General features: G+C 48.3%; 1 protein-coding gene across 4 annotated transcripts in view; it reads left to right on the forward strand.

The window, feature by feature from the left end:
* The window catches only part of TECPR2 (tectonin beta-propeller repeat containing 2), an 87394-nt gene that overhangs the window by 46863 nt on the left and 21654 nt on the right, over positions 1-18877 (forward strand). For all 4 annotated transcript variants that reach the window (XM_019747190.3, XM_074326898.2, XM_074326897.2 and 1 more), the window contains exons 13-17: positions 73-214; positions 3027-3267; positions 3964-4053; positions 5548-5781; positions 14447-14595. In XM_019747190.3, the coding sequence (XP_019602749.3) occupies positions 73-214; positions 3027-3267; positions 3964-4053; positions 5548-5781; positions 14447-14595 (856 nt within the window). The remainder of the gene's footprint in view (positions 1-72; positions 215-3026; positions 3268-3963; positions 4054-5547; positions 5782-14446; positions 14596-18877) is intronic.

Below are 18877 nucleotides of genomic sequence, written 5' to 3' on the forward strand. Positions count from 1 at the left end.
CTAGGAGACACGACGTGGACTGGGGGCTCTGAATATGGGGGCTGACTCCCCTGTCCTCCTCCTTGTTTTCAGTGAACGGCAAGCTCTGGAACCTGTCTGTGTAACGCTCGGGGACCAGCAGACTCTGTGGGCCCTGGACATCCATGGACACCTGTGGTTCAGAACCGGCATCGTTTCTAAGAAGCCCCAAGGAGATGATGACCATTGGTGGCAAGTAGGTGTCCAGCTCCAGGAAGGCGTGCCAGAGGTCTCCCTGTGTCGGGAATTCTGCTCCCCCTTTAAATAAAGCCCCTCTGCTTTCCTTAAAGACATTGAGGAGGTTGGGTTAAATCAGCAGTATTCATATTCACTATTTGATGAGTTAGACTTTGCTGTATTTGAGCATATTAGAAACATCAAGGACTTTTCATCTGAGGAAGTAACTTGTAAAGCTCCCTTTGCTTAAATACGCAGGCTCTGTTTATTTATTTAGGTGTTGTTTAGAAATCGATCACTGCATGTTAAATAAACACATGGCATCCATTGGAAGACCTAGGTAAGCATGATGTTTCATTCAGAACAAATGTGCTAAGAGACTATACAGTAGGTTTGGAAAATCCAACCCACAATTAAAATGCATCTCTCTCTGCTTGTTCAAAAGGCCTCTGTGTGAGTGTGTTTCAACAGAGAAAGGAGACTTTCCCCACATGTTCCCAAGAAAGGAAGGGCTTTGAGAATTAGGGGTAGGGTCAAGCACCTTTTCGTGACTTGGTACCAGCCAGGGGCTTAGAACGTGTTTGCAGAGGAGTGTCTACTCCCCACTCTGGTACCAGTGTCATGCAGCTCCCGTCTCCCATGGTGGCAGGTAAGGTCATATGGACACACAGCAGCTGTGAAACACGCAGCCTGTCTTCAGTGTCACGTCTCCGGTGGTTCAGGTTTCATTGTCACCTCACACTTGCCTTGTTGCTCTCAGATCCCTCAGGTGAGAATACGGAAAAATGAGCTGTGTGTGCTCTTCAATGAATGTGTGTGTACATGTCTCTAACTCGATATGCCAGGCGCTGTAAAATACCTTCTCTGTATTTGTAACCTGTTATGTGGTTCTTCACACACACACACACACACACACACACACACACGTATGTGTGTACTAAATTCTATTTCAAAGTAGCCTAAAGAACACTAAATATAATTTTATCATCATATTCAGAACATTATCTTTAGAGACATTTAATCGACAGAATCATCTTACAGGTCTTTGAAAGTTATTTTAGTTACTGTAAGATTGATTTCTTTGTAGTGCGAGAGCCAGCATTAGGTTTGGCTGCTAAACCTCTTTCTTTTTAATTTGCATCCTGCTTATCTGCAAGCCTTGGGTGCTAGGACTGAGTCGGTCACAGACTTGCCTATGACCTTGGCGTTGTACACACCCCCGGGGAAGCTCCAATGGAGGCTGCCCGGCCAGGCCAGCGGAGCATCCCCAAGTGAGACACGAGGTCCTGATGCGGTAACATCATTCCCTCACAGTTCACGTAGGGAAGCAGCTCACACAGCTAGTGTGGGTCCTCGCTCAGATAAAAAAGGGCAGTGTTTGTACACACAGTAAAGTACTGATTTTTACAGTCGTTCCCTTTTTGTTTTTTATAAATTGAGGTCCATATCATAAATGATGTCCCTTTCACTCAAGACTTCATTGTACATGACCTGGGAATGTGGCCTGCACGCGGCTGTCCTAGGAGCAGGACAGTGACCGTCCCTGTGCACCCCCCCAGCAGGGCAGACGTATGCTCAGAAGTCAGTCGGAACAGATTTTGGCCCATCTTAGAAAGCACTTCTTACCGCCAGAGCTGCCAGCGGGGAGAGGTTTCCCTCAGAGGAAGGTGCCTGAGAAGCTGGTACCGTGCTAAGGTCAGGCTGCCTGCCACTTGCAAAAGTTAAAAGCCCAGAGACAAGGTTGGTGGAAAGAAAGCAGGTTTGTTCTGAGTCTTGGCATTCTGGGAGGATGACGACTGCTGTCCAAAGGCCACCTCCCCGTTCCTAGAACAGGCAGGTCTTATAGGTGCACAAGAAGAGGAAGAAAGGAAAGGGGGAGTCGGTCACTTCCTTCCTGGGGTCTGATCTGTTTTAAGATAATGTTATCTCCGGACTCCAGACTGGATTCTGACTGGACCACCAAGCCCTGGGGCTTTATGTGTGTATTCCAGTGTCTGGGCGCCTGAGGATTAAGAAATTGCTCTTTCCAGGTTAGGATTCTGTTGATTAAATGGATTAACAAGTTATGTGTAACCTTGAGAAAGGGAATAAAACAGTTCTTCAGTTAATCGGTGAGGGGAGAAACAGGAAACACGTGAATATCAGGATGGATCAAACGGCAAATAAGTCTAATTAGAGGTGTCTAGATAGCGAGCTATGCGGTGAGTCAAAGTGCAAACTAGCTAAGTCTAATTACGTTATTGATTTACTGAATTTCACCCTTACACAGTGTTTCCTTCAGGAACGTCGGAGAAGCCCGTGGTCCTGGCATCTGAGCCAGGGTGCCTTCCCTGTGGCCAGGACATCCCAGTGTTGGCCTGGCATAATTATGAACAGCCCCAGTTTAGATCGTAAATTATGTCATCACCCAGCTTATAATACCTTTTTAACCCATGTTGTGATTCTGAGTCTTGTACATTGTTGTCCATTGGAAATACCTAAATTTAAAAACCAAATTTAGAATAAAAGACTTACAGAGTGTGAGGGGGTGATACTCAACGACAGAAATAATACATACTTGTTGTAACAGGTCCATGTAATACAAAAGCATATAAAATAAAAGGTGAACATTATTTTCCGTGCTAAGTCTGACCCTCAGAAGTGGTTAGTTGGCAGTGTTGAGGGTTAGTTGGCAGTGAAAGTCCTGCTGGGCTTTCTGGTCCTCACGGGGCGCACGTGTGCGTGTCTGGGTGGGTGTCTGAGGCACGTGGGCCAGACCTCCTCTCAGGCAGTGAGCACACACAGAAGGCACCTGTAACTGCGCTGAGAATGGGATGCCCCCCTCCCCCCAGGTGAGCATCACGGACTACGTTGTGTTCGACCAGTGCAGCCTGTTCCAGAGTATAATGCACGCCACACAGTCGGTGGCCACAGCGGCCCAAGTGCCCGTCGAAAAGGTGGCGGATAAACTGCGCATGGCGTTTTGGTCTCAGCAGCTTCAGTGCCAGCCGAGCCTTCTCGGGGTCAACAGCAGTGGCGTCTGGATCTCCTCGGGCAAGAATGAATTCCACGTCGCCAGAGGAAGTCTCATCGGTGAGTGAATTGCTTTGATTTCTACATTTGATAAGCAGTTTTGCCGTAAAGTTGGCATTTGAAGAAAAGCTTTAAGCTCAACCTGAGAAGATAATGGTGCCAGTGGTGAGAAGTGTTCCTGAGGAGGCTGGTTTATGTTTTGTATCCGTTTCCTTTCTTTACTCTGTCATTGCTACAGCTGGGATCCCAGAGTCCAGATGGTGTGTGATCAGTTTCCACTGGGAGCTGATTACAGTAGGATATAAGAAGGGCAGGGAGCTCAGTCTAATGTTAATGATTTCACATTTAAATGAAAACACCCAAACCTGAAGGGCCTAGGAAGAGAGAATAGTCCATTTCCTAGAGGGAAAATTATTGCACTGGAGAAAATGCAGGGCTCTGGCCAGATCTGTAAATGCAGGTGTGGATCCCCATGGGTCGGTGCTGCGTTTCTGTAAGTGAACCCCTGCTCTGTGAACTTTCCCCAGCTCTCCTCCCGCTCATAGCCTCCCCAGCCCTGGGCAAGCCTGTGGCTCTGCTTGTCAGTGTCCTCAGCAACCGGGGCGGCTCCCCCAGTGCTGGCTTGCACCTCCCAACTTAAGGACACTCCAGAATTAGCCACGGGGTCCTGAAGACCAGCTGTAGCCTAGAACTAATGCTCTGAAGTGTGGTTTCTTCCTTCTTTCTTTAACACACTCTTCTATTTATTCGTCCTAGGCACTTACTGGAATAATGTTGTTCCTCGTGGGACAGCTTCTGCAACCAAGTGGGCCTTTGTGTTGGCTTCTGCTGCTCCCACAAAGGAAGGTTGGTGGGGAGATAGTGCACGGGTTGAAACCGTCATCTGCCTGTGGCCTAGTTGGGACAGGGGTGTGGCTGTGTGGACCTCAGATACAAGATGGGGTGTTACAGGCTGGTGGCCCTTGTTGGCTGATCAGAGAGCCCTGAAGCTGGGTGGGCTTGACCAGAAGAGGAGGGTCCAGAAGTAAAGCTGCGTGAGTCTAGAGGCGAAGCGTCCTGAAGGAGGGGACGTGCAGTGTCGCCACGAGGGCCAGAGCCTGATCACCTCCAGTGACATGCCACAGGGCCATAGCACAGCAGGCAGTAGGTACCCTGCCTCTTCGCGGACTGCTTCCCGTTTCCCCTTCTGATTCTGTCACCTCCGAGCAGCCTCTGGCTAGCCTAAGTTGCACAGTCCTGCCCCCAGCGGCTGGGGCAGACCTCTTCCTCTCCAGTCAGAACTCACAGCCCCGCCAGGAGCATCGGGCTTGGAGCCAGGAGAGGCAGTGTGCTACCCAGTGGGCTGGGAGCCTGGGTAGTCAAGTGACCTCTCTAGGAAGCCACCTCCCAGGACATCTGGGGGTCAGAGGAAGCAGTTGGTTACTTCAAGCACTGGCACCACTAGGAAGTGGATTACGTGGTCAGTGCAATAACATGCTTTCTTGCTGGGTCATTCTGACCGCAGTCTGAAGTCAGTAAGCACTGGAAACCATAGGTTAGTTCCTGAGTTGGGCACAAGTTTATTTGGCAGCACAGCCTGACCTGCACAGCCTGAGACTACGGACAGGCTTCATTTGTCCCCTTGGTCGTGACTGCAGGAATATTGCTGTACTTCGTTGGGGGTGCTGCCTGCCCCCCTGGGGCTGTTACTTCAATGTGTGGCGTACCTATCGCCTTAGGGTTTCAAAATCCAGAGGAATTTTGAGTTCCAAAACATATCTGGTCACACATTTTAGATAATACTTTAAATAATACACCGTGAGCAAGGCTTTAGCTTCCCCAAGGGTTATTTGCATTGTAAACTGGTTCTGCTAAACCTAAGGTCTCTGAAAGCGGCAGAGGGAATGAGGGGATGTGATGAGGTGAGGATGGGAGGAAGACGCTCCAGCTTCCTGAGCCTTCTCCAGCAGCCTCCCCAGCCTGCCCCTCACAGTAGAGCAGGGCAGGCCTGGTCCTTCTGAGGCCAGGCACTGCTCAGCCCCCCGCCACCTCCTAACACCGATGACATACCGAGTTAGAGACCTCCCAGCCGGCATGAAACGTCCCAGGTCAGAGCGCTGCCCAGAAACGTGGCCTCATGAACTCTCCTCATGAGCCCTGCTTTCTTTCATTTCTTTAACATTTCTCGGGCTTGTTTCTTGCTAAGTGGCTGGTCACGGGGTTTCCCTCTGACTGTGACTTAGAATGCACAGAGCTCCTGTCACATGGTGGTACGTGAGCGTGGGAGCCGGCAGGTGTCAGCTGCCCGGAGGCAGAGGCCGCCTCATGCTTGGTCAGTGACGCCGTGAACCTTTCCCACAGGAAGCTCCTTGTGGCTGTGCCAAGGCAGCAAGGACCTGTGCAGCATCAGCGCCCAGCACGCAGAGTCCCGTCCATCCACGGTGCAGCTGCCTCCCGACGCCGAGATGAGAGCCTACGCCGCCTGCCAGGACGCACTGTGGGCCCTGGACGGCCTGGGCCAGGTGTTCATCAGGACGCTGTCCAGGAGCTGCCCCACAGGCATGCACTGGACGCGGCTGGACCTTTCTCAGCTAGGTATGGTCACCTCGTGCGTCAGGACTGCCTTAGGCTGCGTTTGAATGTGACAGCTGACAAAAGTTCCCGCGTCCCCTGGGTTCCATTTGTAGGAACTCTTGTGTGACATTTTTTGTGTTGCTGGATTTCAGGCGGTTATTTAGCCACTCTTGCAGGTCAAATGGGCTAGGTTCCTAATTTTGTAGAAACTTGACTTCCCCACCGCTTAGGTGTGCGGGCTTTTCAGAACCTGGGAGGAGCTCATACTCAGAGGAAGTTCCCACTAAAAATTGCTTGAAATGATCCTATTGGTGCAGCTGCCTCCGCCAGTCTGTCTGCATGTGGCACATGGCTTCGTGCCCTTTAAATCTGGGAGAGTGAACGTGTCCCCTGCCAGGATCAACGACCCACTGACCTGTCTCCTCTGCAGCTAGAACAGTGCCCAGCACAGGATAGCAGCTCAGCAAGTGTGTCGACTCGAGATCAGACTGAGAAGATGCTGTGCTTCCCCTAACTGCCGCTCTGCTCCAAATGTCCCCACAGGGGTTACAGAGCAGGCCAAGCAGCATGGTGCCATTTATAAGTCATTCATTCGTGTTCCAAGAAGTAACATAATAGAGTGAGCTCACAGCATTGGGTTATTCTCCGGGCAAATTCTTCATCGCTTGGCAGCTTAGGTATGGCTGGTCTGAAGGCAGAGACTGGCCTGAAGGTAGAGGGTGTGCTGAGGGCTCTGGGGGGTCCTGTGGGCCTTAGGAACCCTGCCATACAGTTTCCCATTTCGGTAAACTGACAACCAGTCATTTTTTTGTTGCTTGTTAGGCGGTAGAATTGAATTACACAAGCATTTAATGTTTGAGAATTCAGCCATATATACTCAGGGGGGAAAAAAGAGGAGGGGAGAAAGAAAGCAAGAAGGGAGCGAGGGAGGGCTGCTTGTCTGCCTCCCTCCGCTGCAGCCCTGGGAGCTGACGGACCACTCGGCGTCGCATGAAGCTGGTCTCAGCCCACATGGTTCCCACAGGGTGCTGTGTAGACATAGCTTCATTCTTTTGTCCAAGAAGGCCCCCAAACCTCATACAGCTTAACCAAAAAGCAGGTTGGTTCTCAGTTAAAGAAGCAAGCTCTGTTCCAAAGCTAGGAAATTTTCCAGGGTCATTTTGATTATTTATGCTTTTGGCTTCATACCCTGTCTTTTGAACCTAAACTCAGCACCATGGCCGGTTACCTTCCAGCTTTTGAGAACATTTTCCAGTCGCCATTACTGACAATACTGCCCAGACTGCAGCTGGTCGTGGTCCTGAATGCTGGCGCTGGAGGACCTTCCTGCCTGTCCTGGGAAGCCCTTCATTTATTCAGAGAGCCTACTGGCCCGAGTCTTTCTCCAGCGGTCCCCAGCCAGACCAGTTTGGGGGATGCCACTCATTCCTTCTGGAGATACAGCGGCCAGGGCCCCGTTTGTGTCCTCCCACTAAACCTTGAGTACTCGGGAGGCCGTGCTCGTTTGCAGGATCTGGGTCAGAAGCAGAGCTGTTTCCCGGCACCACCCTCTCCCGGGCCCTCGGCAGAAGCCATTGCACTGCAGTGGGTGCAGTGAGTGGGCGTTGCGCCAGGCTCCCCCTGCTGGAACCAGCTCTGCCTGTGGCCCCCAGGCTCCGGCCCACAGCTCCTCCTCCCTGCTGCCCTGCCCAGTCCTCCTCGCACTGGTGAGCAGGCTGCAGTGGTACAAGTCTCTGAAGAGCCCTTGGGTTTAACCAGAGCGGTGGCCATTCTTTCTAGGGGAGAAACAGCTTTGGTGGGGTTAAGTCTCACTTTGAGAGTAGGAGGAAGCTGGAACAAGGCCATCCTGAGTCCGGATGAGTTTTGGCTCTCTAAAGCACACGCAGGTGCTTGCTGAGGGCACGGAGGCAGGAGCAGAGGAACCAAGCCGCCCTGCTTCATGCCTGCAAAATCATTGGTAAATCAATGCCAGGATGGAGCCAAGCCTGGAATGGATCACACAGCCAGCGGGTGCAAGGTGGTCAGGCAGAGGAGGGGGAACTCATGACAGACGGTGCTGCCTGTGCACATAGCTGGGCCCTGGGCAAGATGCTAGCTTCCCTTTAACCCCAATTCCTCACCTTTCTAATGGGAACAGTAGCCCTTACCCCAGAGAGAGGGTGCAAGTAAGCATCCTGTATAAGTCAGCTGTCTCGGCAGGTGTGACATGTCCTTCTTGGGGACGTTCGTAAGCCATCGTTCGCTGCACAGTTCAGGCTGGTGCAGGAGTGCCCGCCTGGGTTTAACAGTGCATGGGGGGAGGGGGCAACTACAGGAACAGAGGGCCCGTCTCAGTCTTTATCGTGCTCTGAGCTCTAGATTTTGTTTATTTACCTGGGTTACTGGCTGATACTGAAATGATGGAGAAAGACTCCTTTTCCCATTTCCTGAGCCCGTGGGAGAATGCAGCAAGCCCACAGAGGGTGGGCTTTGCGTTGGGCTGGGAAGGGGAGCAGAGCGCAGTTGGCAGGAGGGCAATGAAAGGCAGGCCAAGGCCACCGGGGGTTCTGATGCTGGGCTCCCTCCACGTACGGTCTGTGTAGCCTGTGGGACAAACAGACGAGTCAAGGGTTTCTTTAAATTATTAGGTTGGTGCAAAAGTAATTGTGGTTTTGCAATTTTTAACCTTTTAAACCTCAGTTACTTTTGCACCAACCTAATATTAAAATTCAAGGGTGCCAGTGTTGAGTTCAGGTGAGCTCCCTGCCCAGAACCCCACGTGTGTGTGTCCATGGAAGGTTGTCATCAGGCAGCGTGTGGGAGTACTGGTGAAGAGAGTGTAGTCATCTAGGTAACCTTAACGCTGCTTGCGTCGCTTCCCAGGGCTTACCCAGCATGCTTCACTGTTCTATTAAAAGTTGGCCGTGGCGTTTGCTCACAGCAGTGAAAGGAAGCACAGCCTTTTCAGGACTTGACTCCGCATGTGAGCGTTCTGTTTAATTCCAAACTTCTGTTTCCCAGTCCTGCTCTCTCCTGGCTGCACTCTTCCGCTCCCACTAAATTTGGCTGGGAAGGGCAGAGTCCGCTCTAGCTGTTTGTGCTTCTTTCCCGGCAGTGCGGTCAGGGTGTCTCTTCCATCTACTCCAGAAGGTCTCCCGGGTTGTCTTGTCCTGCTTCCCTCTCACCACCGCCAGGGGCACAGCCCCCTCCTCACCACCTGCACTACTGCAGTAACCGACTCGTGGCACCACGTTGCCCAACCACACCACGGTTGCCAGAGCCGTCTTCCTAACGCACACCTCCGGGGGTGTGCCCTCAATGTGACACGGCTCCACATGCCCCTAGAATCAGTTCCGGGCTTCAGGGCGGCACCCCGGGCTCTTGCAGCCTGGCCCAGCCTGCCTTTCATGGGCTTCGTGCAGCTGGGCTCTGGTCACCAGCCACTGCTTTTCCGTATGCCAGGCCCCTTCTCTTCCCGTGGCCTGGAATATTCTCTCTGCTCTTCCTGCATACCTCAGCCGAGACTATCAGTCCCCTCAGCTTTCTCCATCACGACACCCTCCCGCTGTGTTGCCAAGCATTGAGCTCCAACTCTGTGCCAACAGTCATTTCAGTTGGACTCTTTACACACAGGGGTGGGGACTCTGCAGGCAGGGACCACATGCTTGGCCACGTCCGTGCCCATCAGGAAACTAAACTGTCAGGGAAAGTTGTTAGTATGTGTAACTCCATTTCTAAGTAATTCTGGGATGTGAGTTTCATTCCTTGTTACTGATAATCCTAAATAAAGCTGCCTGATGTGCCGGCACGAGATGTCATCACACCTGATTCTTTAGTCCAGCGCAAGTCGCCATCAGCCTGCCCAGGGCGTGAGGCAGGAGATGCTGGGTTTAGGAAAGCTGTTCAGAGAAATGATCTACCTCTTTTTCTCTTCAGTCCTGGCCTCTTCTTTACAAGTGTTCTGACATTGAAGCCATAAAAAACGGAAGCCTGTCTTCCTGCTGCTGACAAAAATGGTCTGGACTACCTTGTGCCGGCATTGACCTTGGGCATTGCTAGGTCATTGTAAAGTCTGAACTGTCACTAGTCTTCTCCACATTGCAGACAGAAATTGCAGTTTCAAGGATGATGGTAGCAAAGTTTCAAGTTACGAACACAATTCCTACCTTTAATTTCTCCTTGAAGATGTAGCATCCCTCTCTCTTCTGCCCACATACAAGTTACCAAATCAATTGCTGTTTTAAGATGAAATTAAGATAATTCTGAAATTAAATGTTTAACTACTAAACCCAGTTATAGAGATATCATGGAATTTGTGATTTGTTACAATCCGACTTTTTAGAAGAAAATTGGCATCATTTAGCAGATATTTAAGAGGCCCACAACATTCCACTTCCCGGTACATAAATATGCAGTCTGTCAGCCATTGGAATGTTTAGCAAAGTAATGCGATTTGTAATTATAATTTATCTGGTTAAAGCATTTGATGAGGACATATTCAGTGTCATTTCATGCTTTTAAGTAACAAATAGGATTACATTATGCAGTAATTTATGCAGAAAAGTGTTTTATAAATAGTAAAACACCAAATAGATGCTACTTTTGTTCCCCCCTTCTTCTGCCTGCTCCCCCCCTCCAGTTCAAGCCGTTGTTTCTCAGTCTAGTGTAGGACACAGCTCCCTGGCCCATGCTGATATTATGAGCCTTGTGCTTCCCCCAGCTGAGGCAGTTGGTCGCTGGTCGTTGGTTGGATTCTCACAGCAGCTCATAGCAGCTCTCGCTGGTGGCTGGCCATTCACGCTGGATGCTAGGCACTCACGCTGGCTGCCGGCCACTCATGCTGGCTGCCGGCCACTCATGGCAGCACACGGTAGCCCACAGCAGCTCGCTAACAGTAGCTCACACTGACCTCTGGCTGCTCACAGCAGCCCAGCTCCAGGGAGAGCTGTTGTTCACAATATTAGCTGTAGAGGGCGCAGCTCACTGGCCCATTTGGGAATCGAACTGGAGACCTTGACGTTAGGAGCACGGCGCTCCAACCACCTGAGTCACCGGGCAGGCCCAGATGCTACATTTTTGTTCCAAAATGTATGTTTAAAAAGTAATCCTAGGGGGCCGGCCCGGTGGCTCAGGCGGTTAGAGCTCCATGCTCCTAACTCGAAAGGCTGCCGGTTCAATTCCCACATGGGCCAGTGGGCTCTCAACCACAAGGTTGCCAGTTCAATTCCTCCTCGAGTCCCACAAGGGATGGTGGGCAGCGCCCCCTGCAACTAGTAATAGCAACTGGACCTGGAGCTGAGCTGCGCCCTCCACAACTAAGATTGACAGGACAACAACTTGAAGCTGAACGGCACCCTCCAAAACTAAGATTGACAGGACAACAACTTGACTTGGAAAAAAGTCCTGGAAGTACACACTGTTCCCCAATAAAGTCCTGTTCCCCTTCCCCAATAAAATCTTAAAAAAAAAAAAAAAAAGTAATCCTAGGGAGGCCTGGTGGCTCAGGCTTTTGGAGTGCCATGCTCCTAACGCCGAAGGCTGCCAGTTGGATTCCCACATGGGCCAGTGACAGTGAGCTGCACCCTCTACAGCTAAGATTGTGAACAACAGCTTTCCCTGGAGCTTTCCCTGGAGCTGGGCCGCTGTGAGCAGCTGGAGGTTGGCGGGAGCTATTGTGTGCCGCCGCAGGCTGCTGTGTGCTGATGTGTGCTACTGTGAGTGGCTGGTGGCCGTGCTGGCCGGCAGCTAGCGTGAATGGCCGGCAGCCAGCCGGCAGTCGGTGAGAACTGTGAGATGCTGTGAGCTGCTGACCAACAACCAATGACCGTTGACAGACTGCCTCATACGGGTGGAGCACAAGACTCATAATACTAGCATGGGCCAGGGAACTGCACCCTACAATTAGACTGAGAGACAATGGGTGTGGAAGGGTGGGGGCAAAAAAAGAAAAGTAATCCTAAAGGGAAGATGTCAGATTTGTTAAATAAAGTAATTAAAGCCTTTTAATTTTTTTAATGGGAGGGGACAACAATATGGAGGGGCAGGAAAATTGTGGCGTGTCTGTTCGTCAGATTGGTAATGTAGTAACAGGCCCCAGGGTCAGCAACTTCACCGCAAACGCTGCTTTCCTGTTCCCACAAGCTTAGCTCTCAGTCTTTTAGCATCGTCGTCCCCTGGGTGACAGCTTACTGGCCCTACTGCAGTGCTCTGTGGCACCACTATCTCCATCGCTGCAGCAGGGGACAGCTGAAAGGCTCTTTTACCCTTCAGAAGTGACAGATCACTTCTGCTCACAGCCCACTGGTCAGAACTAGTGGTGGGGCCCCCTAAGGGACTGTGAGAGCCTTGGAGTGTTTGGGGAGGGCAAGTGGTCTCTGCCACCTGTTACGACCATCTTCTCTGTGGAACAGCCACATGAACCTGTATTCAGGCCGCCTGAGAGAGACCCCCTGTGAGGTCAGAAACTTCAGAAAAGCTCTCTATTAAATGTTTTCTTCTTTGACTTGTCTCTTCAATTCAGATAAGCTGCTTTATACACTGAAGTGTATATTCTAGCAGCCTCTTAAATTTGTTCTAAAAGAATGTTCTCCTTGTAACATGCTCTGTTGGCGATATAGTTACTCCCTGTCACTCTGAGATGCTGACCCAGTGTTTTTGTTACCATGTAACTCCAGCCACATGAGCAGCTACTGCCTGTAGTTCCTGAAGACTCCAACATAAAATTATGTTTCAGTTAGCATTTGTTTCTCAGCTATTTCTGGGACTTACTGCTGAAGCTCCTTTATTTTGATTGGTACACATTTAATATGTAATGTTAGAGCCCTAGGGAATCTGTTTGAACTACCTGGTAAGACATCCTACAAGAGATGGAAGAAGGAAAAAATACAGTTAATTTCAGTGTAAGAGAAATCATCATCTTTAGGAAATGCACACAGGAATACTAAGAGCTTTTTTGTGTAGTAGTGAGTTAATACTTTTAAGTTGGTCTCATAGTTAAGGCACATGACAGAATTTCCACATAGCAGGATCCGTGCCTGTTGGTGCAGACACATGGGCTGTCATCTGATGCGAGTGACAACTGTGTGGGGTGGCCAAAAGCAGCACCGCCAGGAAATCTAACTGCACCACCTATTCCCCCATTTTAGAGTCAAAATGACCTATCCTCTGACCTAGTCATCAGGAGACAAGCCATTCAACTTGAAAAACGGGCAAAAGACTTGAGCAGATACTTCACGAAAGAAGATAAACAAGTGCCTGTAAGCACGTTAGAGTCTCAACATCATTAGTTTACAGGAAATGCAAATTAAAACCTTAACAAGATACCATGTCACACCTACTAGAAGGGCTGACATGGAAAAGGTGCCACAATGGATGCCGGTGGTGTGGGCAGCGGGCACACTGCTGGTGGCATGTCACATGGTAAGCTGGGGATACGGACAGTTTCTTCAAAGATCGAACATGCATCTGCCGCATGGCCCAGCAGTTCCACTCCTAGGTATTCAACAGCCCATGTTCACAAAAACTTCTGCAAGAATGTTTATAGCAGCTTCAGTCCTAACAGTAAAACGGAAATGGCCCACACGCACTGGCAGGTAAATGGATGAACTGAGCGTGCTGTTTCCATGCGATGGGATAATACTCAGCAGTGAAAGAAGTGACGCTGCGGGTGAAGCTCACGTACATTACACTGAGCGAAAGAAGCCACTCCCAGAGAGTGCGTACCTGTGACTCCCTGGACGTCTGGACCACACTGGACTCATTGTGGTGACAGAAATCAGAGGAGCAGAGGGGACGGGGGGATTGACCGGAAGGGGCCTGATGGAACTTTCTGGGGTGATGCAAATGTTCCACACCTTGATAGGACGTGGCTCACCTGGGTATATCCATTTGTCAAAACTGAACCAGACAGAAGGTGGAGTCCAGAGATCGCAGGTCGCTGACATGGAGTCAGGCTGGCCTGGCTTCAAACCTCAGGCGCCCCCTTCATCTCCTGGCTTAGCCATGTTCTCACTGCGGGATCTTGGGCAAATGTCTCGTGACTGAGTCTGCTGTCCTCACGTGAGGACCGGGGTACTGGGGTAGTATCCGTGCCTCGCTGTAGGGAGGTTTGCAGTGATGGTGTGGAGGACGCCGCTGGGAGCCCATCCTGCTGCCGTCGTTCCCTAACTTGGCTGCTGCTCTGTTTGCCAAATAGACTTAATCAAATGTAGTTTCCCTTCAAAGCCTCTTCACATTCCTTTCCTCTTGAAATCAGTTTGCTCAACAAGGAGACATGTAAGCAGGAAAGTGAAGATTCTGGGAGGCCTAGTTAGTTCATCTTAATCCCAGTTAGGAACAGGATTGTCTGTAAAGATGAATTCCTCTCCCCAGATCCAGAATTTGCTGGTCATAGTCACGTATCAGACGGAGCTACGATGGGCCCACGTGGAGAAACCAGTCCCGTGCTTGGTGGCTGAGGGCACGGTGCTGTGACATCTTGACTGCTTTGCCCGTGGTGTAGGAGGGCTGCTGTGTGGCACCTGGCAGGTGGCCGGGCAGCCAGAGGCCTGGTGCCTCTCCTGTGCCATCATGTTCTCAAGCAGCAGAGTTCAGCTGCCAGGGCAGCATCCTCTCTTCCTGTGCAGTAAAGAATCCACGTTCATACAATAATGAACGATGAGTCATTTTACAAAAGTAACCAGTGTGTGTGCATTTTCTTTGTTTACAGGAGCCGTGAAACTGACGAGCGTGGCATGTGGGAATCAGCACGTCTGGGCCTGCGATTCCAGGGGTGGCGTGTACTTCCGCGTAGGAACCCAGCCTCTGAATCCCAGCCTGATGCTCCCGGCCTGGATAATGATCGAGCCACCTATCCAGGTAAGTACACGTTAACTGATGCCAGCGTGCGCCTCAGTGAGACCAAAACTGTCCAGACTCTGTTGGGAAAAGCACCACGGCTGTGAGGTAGGCCTCCCAGCACACGGGGCACAGGTGTGTGCCCAGCGCCCAGGAGTGCCCCATTCATTGGCCTCCCAAACTTGGAATTCGATGTTTGTGGAGTTTAGAGCTGAACAGATTGTTGAAGTTATCTGAGCGAACACTGTTTTTTCTTCCTCAAAACAAAATTATTTTGTCCCTAACTTTTTATAAAGCGAGCATTACTTAAAAATAAAAAAATCAGACGATACCCAGAAGTGTAGAGAAGAAAGTAAAAGTCACTTCAAACCTTGTGGCAGAGACAGTGTGTTAGTGTCAGCATTTGTGAGTGTCTCTCCTGGTCTGTCAAATTGTACTTCCCATTGCCCCCCAGCCCATGTTTCAGTTTCCAGTGTATTCTGGAAGTTTTTCTTGGGCTCTTAACTGTTCCACCACTTACAAGAGAAACAGAAGTCTGATGTCCGTGCACTGCTTAATTACCCCTAAAGGTCTCATGGTAGCTCTGCTAAGTATATTTCTGTTAACGTTTATCATTAGGAAGCTGTGATTTCATGAGAGTCATCTGCTCGCTGGTCCCCTGTATGACTTGGTTGGAAAAAATATGACATTGCCACATGGACAGGCAGCCGGGGGCAGGAGTGGTCAGTCCTTGAATAAAAAGTGCTTGAATGGAGACAAGAAGGAAACCAAGGGTTTGGGTAAATGCCTGTGTTCATTTTTAGCATCACGAACCCTCAGGGATGGGGTGACAGAGGTCAAGGGGCAAGGTTCAGGGCCAGTCCTGAGGACCACCAGTCCTGCCCAGCGGACCTGGGGCCTGTGCTGGGAGACCCTGCAATGAACAAGAGTCGGGCCTGGAGTTCTCTCAGGCCACGGTTAGTGGTCCTGGCCACAGGGAGGCTCTGTGTGGATCTTTCCACTTCACAGGGTTCAGGGGAGAGTAAGTGGCGTATTGTCTGTGATGACACCGTGAATTAGACAGCGCTGTGCAAACCTGAGCTTACACATAGGAATTCCAGTGCTGCTCACTTTTCCTCCACTTGTGGTGCTGCGTAACACCCGGCAGAGAGGAATACCCTTCACTGGCCCGGCAAGCGTGGCTGGTGTACGGCAGTAACGGAAGGCAAGCCGACTTGCTGGTTTCGTCACTGCTTTTACATTCTCCTCAGACCAGACACCTTCTTGTTAGCTGATGTGTGTTTTTGTCAGCACCTCCCTTTTTTAACTTCTAACAGCTTTATTTCTTTAGAGTTATAATTTACCTTCTTACAGTCTACAGCTCAGTAGTGTTCTGTATATTCGCAAAGTTGTACAACAATCACTCCTCACTCCAGAACCCCACGCCCTAAGCCCCTGCAGCCACTGACCTACTTCCTTCCTGTATCTGGGCATTTGCCCACCCTGGGTCTTCCTGTTTCGTGTAAGTGAAATTAAACATCATGTGGCCCTTCTTGTCTGCCCCCTTTCACTGAGCATCAGTTTTCTACGTTTGCCGTTAATGGTGTAGCACGCATCAGTGCCTCATTCCTTGGTATGACTGAAGAATATTCCATCGTGGGGACAGATCACATTTTATCTATTTGTAACTGACGGGCATGTGGGTTGTTCCTCCTTTCTGGCCGCCATGCATACTGCTGCTCTGAACATTCACGTATGCGTCCTTGTGTGGACATGTATCTTCAGTTCCGTTGGGTGTATAACTTTTAGTGGAATTGAGGGGTCGTAAATGATGGCATGTTTAACTTTTTAAGGCACCGCCAAACTTTTCCACAGTGGCTACACCATTTTATATCCTACCCGCAAAATGTGAGGGTTCCAATTTCTCCACATCCTCACCAAAAATGTTTCTTACCCAATTTTTTTTTCTAGCCATTCTAGTAGGTGTAAAGTAGTATCTCGTGGGTTTGGTTTTGATTTTTGATTTGTTTTTTCTACAGGGTTAATTTTTCAATAAAAACTTATTGAAACAAGAAAGATTAACTTGTATATTGTGTGGGTTACTGAATGTTCCAGTTTATATTAGAACAGTCCCATAGGGAAAGGAAAGCTAATCTGATCCAGACTGGCACTTTTTATTAAAATTCAGTTGGGTTTTGTTTTTTGGTGTTTTTTCAGTAGGGTTTTTTAATTGAGGTATAATTGATGTGTAACATATTAGTTTCAGGTGCACAATATAATAATGATGAGATATTTGTATATGTTGTGAAATGATTACCAGAGTAAGTCTAGCTAACATTCATTGCGATATATAGTGACAAATGTTTTTCTTGTGGTGAGACCTTTTAAGATCTATTGTATTAGCAACTTTCAAATATGTAATATAGTATCATTAACTATAGTCACCATGCCATGCATTACATCCTCATGTCACTGTGGTTTCGATTTGATTTCCCTGATGACTCATAACGTTGAGCATCTTTTCATGTCTTATTGGTCATTTGTGTAGCTCCTTTGGAGAACTATATATTCAAATACTTTGCTCAGTTTTTAATTGGGTTATTTGTCTTTTAATTGTTGAGTTGTAAGACTTCTTTATGTATTCTGGATACTAGACCCTTATCAGACAGATGATTTACAAATATTTTCTCCTATTCTCTTGGTTGTCTTTTCACTTTCTTTATGGTATCCTTTGCACAAAAGTTTTATTTTGTTGGAAGTCCAATTTATCTATGTTTTTGTTTAGTTGTAGTGCTTTTGATGTGCTAAGAACCATTGCCTAATCCAAGGTCAGGAAGAAGATTTATATTTGTCTTTTCTTCTAGAAGTTGTATAGTTTTAATTCTTGCATTTAGATATTTGATTCATTTTGAGTTAATTTTTGTATATGGTATGAGGAAGGTATCCAAATTCATTCTTTTACATGTGGATATCCAGTTATACCAGCACCATTTACTAGAAAAGACTATTCTTTCCCCATTAAATTGACAGCCTTGTCAAAATCAATTGATCATAAATGTCAGGATTTATTACTGTACTCGGCTCTATTCCAATGACTGGTATGTCTGTCATTATGTAGCTTTCTCATAAATTTTGCAATCAGGAATTGATTTTTCTTTTTCAAGATTGTTTTGGCTACTCTGTGTCCTTCGTATGTCTGTATGAATTTTGGGATCAGTTTTTCAATTTGTAAAAAATGTCAACTGGGATTTTGATAGAAACTGTGTTGAATCTATAGACCAACTGGGGACGTTATTGCCGTTTTGCCGGTGTTAAATCTTCCAATCCATGAATGTGGACTGTCTTCGCATTTATGTAGGTATTTAATCTCTTGCAACAGTTTTGTAGTTTTCAGAGTACACATTTTATACTTTTGTTAAATTTAGTTTTAAGTTTTATTCTTTTACATGCTATTGTAAATTGAATTGTTTTCTTAATTCCATTTTCAGATTGTTCATTGCTAGTATAAGTTTTTGTATGTTGATCTTATATCTGGAAATGTTGCTAAATTTGTTTATTAGTTCTAATAACTTTTTTTGTAGATTCTCTAGGACTTCCTATTAAAAGTTCATGTCATCTACAAGTAGAGATAATTTTACTTCTTTCTTTCCTATCTGGATGTCTTTTATTTCATTGTCTTGCCTAATTGCCCTTGCTGGAATCTCCTGTACAATGTTGACTAGAAGTGGCAAGAGAGGACATTCTTGTCTTGTTCCTACTCTTAGGAGAAGGGATCCTATCTTTCACCATTAAGTATGTTGTTAGTTGTGAATCTTTTGTAGATGCCCTTTTTCAAATTGAGGAAGTTCCCTTCTGTTCCTGATTTGTTGAGTGTTTTTATCATGAAAGAGCGTTAGATTTTGTCAGGTACTTTTTCTGTATCTGTTGAGATGCTCATGTGGGTTTTTTCCTTAGTTAATGTGATGTATGATATTGCTTGACTTTGTAAATTGGACCACCTTTCATTTCTGGGATAAATCCCACTCGATCATGGTGTACATTCCTTTGTGTATGGCGCTGGGTTTGGTTTGCTAGTATTTTGTAGGGGATTTTTTTTTTTTTAATATTTTATTGGGGAAGGGGAATAGGATTTTATTGGGGAACAGTGTGTACTTCCAGGACTTTCTTCCAAGTCAAGTTGTTGTCCGTTCAGTCTTAGTTGTGGAGGGCGCAGCCCAGCCCCAGGTCCAGCTGCCATTGCTAGTTGCAGGGGGCGCAGCCCACCATCCCCTGTGAGAGTCGAACCGGCTACCTTGTGGTTGAGAGGATGCGCTCCAACCAACTG

Source organism: Rhinolophus sinicus, chromosome 3, assembly GCF_057876585.1.
Source record: "Rhinolophus sinicus isolate RSI-liver-muscle chromosome 3, RSI-T2T, whole genome shotgun sequence".
Taxonomy (NCBI): domain Eukaryota; kingdom Metazoa; phylum Chordata; class Mammalia; order Chiroptera; family Rhinolophidae; genus Rhinolophus; species Rhinolophus sinicus.